Source organism: Lissotriton vulgaris, unplaced genomic scaffold (genome assembly GCF_964263255.1).
Source record: "Lissotriton vulgaris unplaced genomic scaffold, aLisVul1.2 SCAFFOLD_1715, whole genome shotgun sequence".
NCBI lineage: Eukaryota > Metazoa > Chordata > Amphibia > Caudata > Salamandridae > Lissotriton > Lissotriton vulgaris.
The window spans coordinates 11,708-22,208 of record NW_028246546.1 but is presented as its reverse complement, the minus strand read 5'-3'; the positions used below and the strand labels follow the sequence as shown (position 1 = coordinate 22,208).

Here is a 10,501-nt window from a genome sequence, read left to right as displayed (position 1 = left end):
TAATCAGTAAGCAAACAAGCTAGCATAGATCAGTCAGAAAACTGGCTTAAATAGGAGTCCACCCTTTTTGTGCTACACACAGATCTCACATTCCAAAGGCAATAAGGTACCTTATGATCCACTTAAGTACACAAAGCCATCTATAAACAGAACAGGCACAACACTACCAGGTGAACCACTACAGCAACGAGCCTGAATTTTTCAAACCCAGCATGAACTGATGGTAGGAGTTTCAGTCTTTGATGTAAAACCTCTTGAAATTCAAACTACAGGTCCCACCCCTGGTGAAAAATGTACCGAAAGGATCAGCCTTAATGGAAGAGACATTTCATGGGAGAAACATTTGAACAATTGGTTTCACAGGTTGCGTTCCTTCTATACATTGGCAGAAGCCAAAAGATACAGTAATTGCCAATATTCAACTACATACATGTAATAAGCTGTATTGCTTTTATTTAGTTCTTGAGTGATGTTTAAGGGCTGCTTCTGGAAGGCAATTTTGGAGAACATTTGGAACCACCATTCAATTTGGTAGATAGCACGTAACCCACCTTAGTGGATTCAGTGAGACACATACACAACTGTTCACTGAAAGTTTTGAAAACATGAAGATTCCAGTAGCTGAAGATCTGCTCTTTCACACAGTCTGAAAACCAGAATCACAATTTATGTGAAAAAAACAATTAAAGTAGAAAAACTTTTTAAATATTTAAATGTTTTTATTTAAAAACTTGCAAGAGTAATAACAGCAAACTATTTTGAACGTTTGTAACTCTCCCATGAGTCAATTCTTTTATGAGGTTTATTTTAACTATTATCATATAGTTTTCCTAATGTTTGTGCAGTTACGTGAGTGTGTGAGCAAACACCATACCAGCATTGTAGTTTTCTTAATTATCAAAAGACTACGTACATAATTCCATCAAGCAGAGTACACTTTAAAACAGGTTACAAAAGTAGTGTTACATCTGAAGCAAAGACATGCCACCAGTACTTTAGTTCCAGTTCTTCATGTACACATTTTGATTTTTCCCACAACTATGGCATTGATATTGTTTGGGTTAGACCTCTTCTATTATGGCTTTTTTACAAGACTGCTCATTTCCCACACTTCTGTTTTTCTATACCGTACTTTAAAAAATAAATTGTGTAAAGAAACAACACACGAACACGGAAATTTTGGCCATTCTCGTAGGTAGTTTAATGTAGTGCTAAAGAGCTGGCTGTGACCATAAGAAAGGGATCAGTCAAGAGACAAAGAAAAAGAAGAACAGGACAGAAACCAATAAATATTCTACAGGGAAAACTTTGCTAGCTTCACATTTGAAAACATTTCCTGAGATTTATAAAGTTACCTTGACATTTTCCAGACTATTTTGCTAACAATGGTAGGTGCAATGCAGAATTTCATTAGCAAATCCCACATTATTGCTTTGTTACTTCACAGAAGAGATGTGGAGAAAATGTGTATTATGACGAGTCACTCTCTCTAATGGAATATATATATTGCAATTTAAAATTAATACATTATAGCAGCGCTTGAGGCACACCTAGATGACAATAGGGCTGTATTCCTCTTCTGCAACAAAAAACAAAACATTTTCTATATTTCTCCAAGATCCCACTATACTCTTACCCCAAATCTTAGGGAATCAGACGGCACTTTCGGGCGGCCAGTTCTCAAACGAGTCTATGCGTTTCAGATAATATATATAATCAGCCCACTTGTTATGACAATACAGCCTGCAGGATGCATTAGAACACATGCCCACGGAAGGACAGCACAAAGTCAAGATTGTCGTTTATGGCAAAGTTGATGCACCAAGCACTGTAGGTTTGAGCAAGCAAAAACCATTAAAATGCATTTTTCACACTGCAACCTCGGAACGAGGGCCAACTCTTTTTCGATGAAGCTTGAAGATATAGATTTGCTTAAACCTGAATAAGGTATTCATTTTCAGAGTGATGCAGATGGCACATCCCTTTTTTTACCATGAGACATTTCTAATAAAATATATCTTTTATTCGATTTGCGAGTCCAGCTTAAAAACTTTAGGGCTGTGGGCATGTGGAAATAGACCATTTCAAAAACAAATCTGCCCAGTCTGTAAACCAATGCCGACTGGGTCCGTTAGTGCGCACCTGGTCCACAAAGCTTTTTGTATGAGAATTTCTGTATTAGACTCATTTCGAATGATGCCTGAATTTACACGCCAAATTCACAAACCACATTATGTGAATACTTACTCCAGACATAAGACGTGATTACTCATTAAATCTACGAGTATGCTTGCTTACAGATAAATGTTTTGAGAATGTAGTTTGTGAATAAACAGGTATTACTGCTGGACATTTAGGAGCAACCCACAATCAAATTCTGGGTGAAGTTAGTCTGTGAACCCAGGAATAATCTATACCCAATCAGGGCTAAGAACATTTCTCACAAAAAGGCTATGGGAGTTCAGCCCTCTTGCTGCAAGTTCTTAATCTACACTCCCTTTCATATAGTCAGCATGTAGGGAATCCAATGGAGAGACAGTTATTGATCAACTTTAAAAATTCCACCAAGAGATCAAAATGAAGCAACCATTCATTTCAGCATTGACCGACTTACTGATTTTTTTTACTATGCTGTGCAGGTAGAGATAATCACCGATATTTCTCAGCTTTCAAAATACCCATAGTACAAATAGGTACAAATCTTTTTATATCCTGTAATATTTAGATTTCCCAGCCTGAGGGCAAGATCAGCTGGCAGTTAAATACAGAACGTTCTATTAAACAGAACATTAGACAATACATCAAGCTTAAGTGCTTTCAGTCTCCTAGACATCATTCCTGTGGCTGAAATCAAAATGTTAAAAAAGCTATGCCAGATGTTTGAAGTCAATCATACTTCCAGAGCAGTGTTGATATTGCATGAAATACTAACTCCACCCAAGTGAAATATCATGCAATTCTCTCAGGTTAAGGGCTTCCCTTGGAAATAAAATATAATGTGTCATGGGGCAAACATCCCTAAAATGCTCATGTAGAGAGCGGACAAAAGAACAGTAAACAACTTGGCTAAGTATTTGGACTCCAAAAAAGGTATTCTGACATCAGCATTGGAATCCTAGCCATGCCACCTGTGGAGTACAGGATTTAATGAGCATGGGATTTAAATTATCCACTCCTATTTGGTCACTAAATCAGAGAAAGAAGAAAACCTTGCAGCGCATGACGGCGATTTCAAGCTACTTCTTGTAATGTCCGTTTACTTTCATCTGCCAAAGCCGGGAACACCCTCCACCTCCGCAAACTCGCTGAACCACTTCAGGAAGGGACTCAAGACCTGGCTCTTCAACGGATACCTGCAGCACAGCGCCTGGATACCCCCCTCAGAGTGATTGGCCGTGCTATATAAATACTACTGAATTGATTGGTCTGTGACCACACATGAAACATTGAAGCATTCTAGAAGTGGAGACATGAATCAATGTTCTGATCTGGACTTAAAAAGCACTACAATTCACAGAAATAGTTACAACATTCAATAAAAACAAAATATTAATACATTACACGAAAGTAATACTGCACAACCTCCGAGGACACACCTATGTATATGAACTCATTTTGAGAAAATGCTTGTATCTTTCTTTTCAATATTGTTCTATTTGTGTGTGAGAAACCATATGTTTGTTGCATGAATATTTATACGTGCTAAAAATAGTATTAGCCACTCGCGATATCATTTTGTACTGGTGCATGGAGAATTGCTCCTTGTCGACCTGTGAAATCTTACTACAATGGCAATGGCAATAGAAAGCAGGAGGCAAGCTATTCAGGTAAAAAGGAAGGCTAAACTCCGTTCCTAAGGGAAAGGCCAGAGGACTAAGCCCTTCTTCTCAAACAGGTGATTCCACTCCGTTGTACTCTTTAACTCCCACAGATCTAAGAATCAGGACCCATGGAGATGACCAGAACCACTGGGCATGCATAACTATTCGAAATTTGCAAATCAATAAAGGAATGAGAGGGCCAATGGGAAAACATGTGCAAACGTTACTCCAAGGGGGTCTGAAGTCAAAAAAGTTGTGTGCTTGTTTTCTCCAGAACTCTGAACGTTTTGTCACCGTACAACTGTGCTGACAAAACTAGTCTGCTGCAACTGTCTCTTTAAACCTTTTAACCTCACAGCCCGATCTAGAAAGTAGGTAGAAAATATAATTTCTTTCCAAACGCTTACATCAATAACACCATTTCCTACAAGCAAAACTAGTGCATGTGTTCATTCCTGTGTGTTAAAAGAAAACATTGCAATGGTAAAGTTAGTGTAGAATAACTCTCTTGCTCTCCACATGGCTGAAAAAACCTGTAGCAATTGCCTTCAGCTTCAGACTGTTTGAAAGATGGGACCTAACTGACTCAGACTCAACATAGATGCAGAGAGGAGTGGGACATAAAGGAAAACAATGCATCTGTACAGAGTAGGGAGATTTCTACTTGGAGTTAACCCTACAACCACAACTCTGGCAGGGGCCCAAAAGTGATAATGTACACCTATTCTCTTTCAGTGCCGCAACAGATGAATTTAACTATGATATACCCTGATATCAGGGTGGGAAGACTTTTTGTTGCAGATGCCCAACCATGCAGCGGTGGCGTTGAGGGTAGCGAAATGAAAAGTGTGACGTGTCGCAAACGTCCACAGCAGATGGAAAGCCCTTCCTATTCAGATATGCTATTTGTGCCAGCACCAGAGAACTTTACTTTGTTCACCTATGGTGGAGTTCACACCATATGCATTGCCAGCTTATGACACCCTGGAGAGAAGAGGATTTCTAGAGCAACAAATACACTGGTATCTCCTCAAAGAAACCACAACAGTTGTCTAAACTAGACCCACAACAGTTATTTTAACATGGTGAGCAACCATTAAGCGCCAAACTCAAGCTGAAAGAGGACAAATCGTACTGGCATATCAGATTCTTGTTGGCATATAAATAGCTGTGCAAAATATTTATTCTTCAAGTACATGGCCATGGGCCAACCTTAATCAGAATGCCAGTTAGCGTATCAGTCAGAGTAATTTGGTCAGGCCCTTCAACATCTACATGCTACAGTTTAATATAGCAAAGTAGACTTAATACACACATAGGAAGGGATTCTACAAACTTTTTCCTGTAGATGGAGTTTGTTTTAACTCCTGTACAAAGGATAAGAAATTATATGAACGAGTCTATGATTCTTCTGAGTGCCAACACTATGCAAGATTGTGTTTGGGGAGTGATGGGAAGGTGAACAGATTGAAGAGATATGATAGACCCTTCATCTTGAGGAAGTCTGAACTTAGCGTTGAATCTTCTAGCACACTTCCCTAAAACCGCAATGCTTTTGCCAAATTAAGGTGTGACGTTCCACAGCGCTGAGAGGACTTGGCTTTTGGAAGTTCTAATCATCAACCCACTCTAGTAAATAGATCAAACTTTTGATATCCAGTCACCTGAAGAAACTATGGCTGCCACAGGCCTAGTGAGGCGAACCCTTAAGTCCCTGGCTGAGGAGCCTGTTCCAGCAGTTCTGAAGACTCCCGGAAAGGCAAGGGGTGTGGGTACCATTGAAGCACATAACACAGGGTTCCAATGTAGATAAAGGAGGTCTAGCCATGCCTGATATTCCTGATAATACCTTTAAATTCACCGAATACACATTTTAAACAGCGGTTTCCTCCCAATCATTCAAAAGTGAAAACAATTCTCTGATATTGAAGCAAAAGGGCAAGAATCGTATGCCTCTGTACAAATTACGGAATTAATAACATTCAATAATCCACAGTTGTAGATTGTGGTCTCCTCTAATGAGAAATGGCAGTGCAAGCACAGGCCCAGATTGCAGTGCAATATTTGTCCGATCACCTTAAACACAAATAGGAGCCAATCTAAGAAAAAGTGTGCAGGTAGATGGAGATGGTACCTAGGCGCATGTTCCATGGCTGTCAAAGCGTTTTCTCTTTAAGTAGCATACAAATATTGAGGTCAAGAAGGCCAAGCTAAACCCTGAATATAAGAGCCAGAAAAATGGATTACCTGTATTTATTTTTAATTTAGCTTTTGCTCTTGTCTAAGGATTTAAAAAATCCAGTTTCGTCTTTAATCTAAATATATTAGCAATTATAAACTGTGAAGTAAAGCAGTAATTACATTACAATGTGGGATTGGCAAAATGAATTTCTATTAGTCAACATTAAACAAACATTTTTTTAAAGTCGTAAAGATAGCTATGTTGGAGATGAATGGGTAATAAACTACGTTTCTGAAATGAATGATTAGCCAAAATGAATTTGTATTCATCAACGTTAAACCAGCATTTGTTTTAAAGTATGAAAGTCGAAAAGATGGCTTTAAATGGGAAATAAACTATGTTTCTGAAACGAATGTGTGTTTTATAGAGAATATAATATTCCATGGGGAAATTGAAATACGTTTCAAAACAACAAACTACAACGTTTGCTAAAAATCACTGCAAGATCTTTTTTTCTCGAAATGCAAGTTGTACGAACAGCAGCAAAACACAAAAAACAAGTAGCAATAAATCAACATTTTTTTTATAAAAATTCCATTTGTGCAAAAACAACTACAAATCGGATCTTTTACATTAGGTTAATTTGGAGAGAGTTGTTTCAACTTATGGAAGTCAAACATGTATAGTATTTATGTTTGCTTATTTACAAACTGCTACATTTTTAGACAGCAAGAAAAATAACATCTTCTCCAGTGTATAAAAATGTAAAACACAATTGGAGATGGAAGTAAACTGTTGGAAGATGAACCTTTTGTGCTTATGCCCATTGTGTCCCCACAACATAGCCTTCACGATACATCTCTGGATATCCAACCACTTTCTGTTAGAAAATTTAAAATCCTTTTCTTAAGAACTTTGTCCAAATAACTAGGAAGGCGACTTTTAGATGGTATACCTTGTCTTTTTTGAAGATGGTCCTTAATAATTATAGTTTTTACAGTCAAGTAGCGAGCAGGACTGAGGTTCAAAGTACTGCAAAGCACCTTTTCTCTATCTGACAACAATTCAAAACCAGTCAAATTTTCAATGGAGGAAAATTCTCCTTCTTTGCCCTCTTCCTTCCCTCTTTTGGAATTGGCCAAGCTTTTGTTTTCCTTCCGCTTTTCCCGTTTATGCCTGGCAGCTTCATACTCTGCAGACTCCTCCATCTTAGTGATTCCATTCCTTCGATAACGCTGCAGTTCACGGATCTTTGTTCGAAGCATACGCTCCTTATGGACATTCTCAAAAAAATCTTCAATCTCTTTTGAGGACATAAACTGATAAAGAGGTCGCAATTTTAACCTAAGCTCCTTCTCCTCTTTTGAAATTTTACGTTTTGCAGGCTTTTCCTTGTCCTTCTTATCCTTCCCCAAAAAGGCAGGAACCAAATTATAATCCCTGGCGATGCACTTTCGCCTTTGCCTCTCTTTTAGTTTCCTGACATACATGTCCACGTGGGCCCGTTTTAATTCTATTTCAACATCATCGTCATCATAGTTCACAGAAAGTCCACTGATAAGAGTCTCTGCTTCATTATCGTACTCAATTTCATAGTCATCCCGAAGTGGCATATAAGCTAACTGCTGCTGCTCAGTGACAGTTATGTCTAAAGGAAGCAGAGGTAAGGTCAAGCTGGGGGAAAGAGGACCACCACTAGGACATGTGTGGTCAGTCACCCGGTTAGGGATAGTATCAGGAATGCAGGCTTTCCCTAGATTCCCATGGATGTACATGCTTACATAATGGTCCATTACTTCTTGTGGAGTTCGTGAGGCACCGACGTGGGCTGCCATATCCTCCTATAACAAAGAGAGGACAAAGAAGGTGTATATCAGAACAAACATTTGGCACCAATGAACAGAAACATTTGATTCATGCATTTATTCTGAACTGCTTTTTAGAATAGCCCATGGACAGGAAAAAAACATTTGGTGACATCATTCCGATACCATGTAGCATGCTTATGTATGGTTTCACGACCCCTTAGGCATTGTTTACATACAGATCTGAATAGAAGCTGAAATACGATGAATACTAGTCCTACTACAGCGGTTTACAACCAGGGCATTCTGGTAGAGCACGGCCTCTCCCTCCAAGCCCTGGCCATTACTACCTCAAAAAAAGTATTTTTTTATATTTGTGGCTGCTGCAAGGTATTGTTCTAAAAGTATTTAAGTGCACTTTAATAACACAAACCAATCTAAAAAGTGATGATGCACTTACATAGACTATTCCAAAAAGGTCTTTCACTATTTGGCTATGCAATTTAGGTCTCACTTGCACATTTCCAATACATAATTCTTCTGCTACAGGAGTACAGAACTCAGACTGATTTGATGGAACTAAAAGATTACATTGTGCTTCCAGTTTAAATAAATTAGCACTAGGTGCAACCCACCGAACAGAAAAGACTCTTTTCTCCTAAAAACAAGAACTGGCCAGACCGTTCTTCGACCACGCCTTTTAGTATTCTTGTTTCTTTTTCAGAGCTCCACGCCATTTCTATGGGTATGGGTACTGTGGTCTGCCATGAAGTCCGATTCCATCCTTGTTTGATTTGTTCCACCAACAAGGATGCAGCAGACCTCTGATTAAACCACCTGCTTCCTGACAATAAAAGAGGTTGGACAGTAGCAGGTCAGCCGCCAGACATTCAACCCCCATAAAAAAACTACTTCGGCTTCCAGAATACAGTGTACACTCATGTTCCTGGTTGTTCCCTTCTTTGCCCTCAGAAAGACCGCTCCCCCATCTTTCTCCCTGCCCAGTGGTGTGCCCTTTAAGTGTGCACTTCCACTTTCTAACCTCCCTTGCTCAGGAGCATCAGCATCTTTCCCTTCAGTGGAATATCACAGGATCATGACATGTTCACATGGACAAACCGACCAAACACCACATGTCTGTTCCAAACTACCAGGTAATGTCCCATCCCACCTTTTTTTCAGATCCACAGACTTGCTAGTCCAAGGTGGGGTATGCTGGGGTACACTAAAACCTCCCTTTCTTGGTGATCTGAAGACTACTTCAAGTTCAGACTAAGTTTTGTCCATTCCCAAATGTATGCAGAATAGAAACTAGCAGGCAGCCGATAGGTCTCAAATTATACGAAGCGGGAGACTCGGAAACAAATACAGTGTAGGGCCGCAATCCTTCCCAGTCCCCCCCACTACTCAAGACAGCATCTGTTTCCTTCAGGACTTCTGAGGTTTTAGCAGAGTGTAAAAAGATGAAGATTTCAGCTGCATATATAAAGCAAAGTCAGGGTCAGTCTGCTCTCAATATTGGATGCCTACCACCGACCAGCAGAACAATGTACATGTAGGCTTTGTAAAAACGCTGTCCCTCCAGTCACAATCAGACCTCTCTGACCAGATTTCCTGGATATTCGACTAGTCCTTCATCTTCTGCAAAAAAACAAAATTCCTCCAGGACAAAAGCAATGAGGAGGAGGAGGCAGCAGACCTGCCTCATCTCTCTCTATATCTCCACTGGACCCATTTGCCACCTGTTCAACTAAATCCTTGCCTTCGAGCAAAGCTGGGTGGACTGAACCCATTTAGGAAGAGCCGCCGGAATCCCACAGACTCAAACACTTGTCATAAAATCCCAGGTAAGTTGGTCAAATGTTTTTGCAGCATCAAGGCAGAGCACAACAGCCTCCCTCTCTGCCTGCCTAGCATTATCTAGCAAATGCTTTACTTTCTGCTTGTTTTCATTTATGCCACACACTTTAATGAAGCAGCATGGATTGGATAGGGCAGAATGTCCTTATCAATAAAGATATTTGACAGAAGTACTTGCAAAATGTGGGGCTGCATACCGGTCTTTGGTATAATTGATATCGTCGTTTCAGTCATAGCCAGGGCCCCACTTTCTGTGTACCAAAATACGTAAAAGACCCCTGTCATCAACTCCAACAAGTGGGAACAAAAGTCTTATAGAACGTCACTGTGGAGCCATCTAGGTATAGAGCTATTGGAGCATAGATAGCTCGAAGGAACTTTTGCTTAGCATTGGGGGCTTCCTGAAACTCAGCATTCCCTTAGTCAAACTTGGTTAAATTGGTGGAGCCTATATACTGCTACTGGACAAGTGGCTTCGTATGAACAGCAGTATTTCGTTTATTATAAAAAAAATCAAAGCCTTTAAGCGTTCATTCTTCGGTCACCTGGGACACCCCTTCATAATATTTTGCTGCTGTTGCAAAGCTGAGCATTTGGTGAACAGCAGTGTATGCTTTAATTTGCTTGTGAACAGTTTCTACCATAAACAGGTCCCTGAGTAATCAGTCATTAGGTCTTCAGTTCCCCTTTCCCTTTGCCCCTACACCGCCTTGCCTCTCATCCTCCCCTCAAAAGTCCAGCTCTCTTACTGTGCCCGTGATGGGACAGTGATCCAAGTGCATCTGCCCGCCTTGGTCAACTAAGTCAAAAAAGGAAGCAATTTGACCATCTGT

The 10,501-nt window shown here is 39.9% G+C and overlaps 1 protein-coding gene across 1 annotated transcript; it reads right to left on the bottom strand.

Annotated features, from left to right (window-relative positions):
• Positions 1 to 698: 698 nt before the first annotated feature.
• On the bottom strand, positions 699 to 7,843 carry TADA2B (transcriptional adaptor 2B). Its single transcript, XM_086949454.1, has one exon. The coding sequence runs from the start codon at positions 7,836 to 7,838 to the stop codon at positions 6,852 to 6,854; it is 987 nt and encodes a 328-aa protein (XP_086805580.1). The 5' UTR covers positions 7,839 to 7,843; the 3' UTR covers positions 699 to 6,851.
• Positions 7,844 to 10,501: the final 2,658 nt, after the last annotated feature.

Coding starts and splice junctions, on each gene's coding strand:
- TADA2B (XM_086949454.1), bottom strand. CDS start 7,838: ATGGCAGCCCACGTCGGTGCCTCACGAACTCCACAAGAAGTAATGGAC.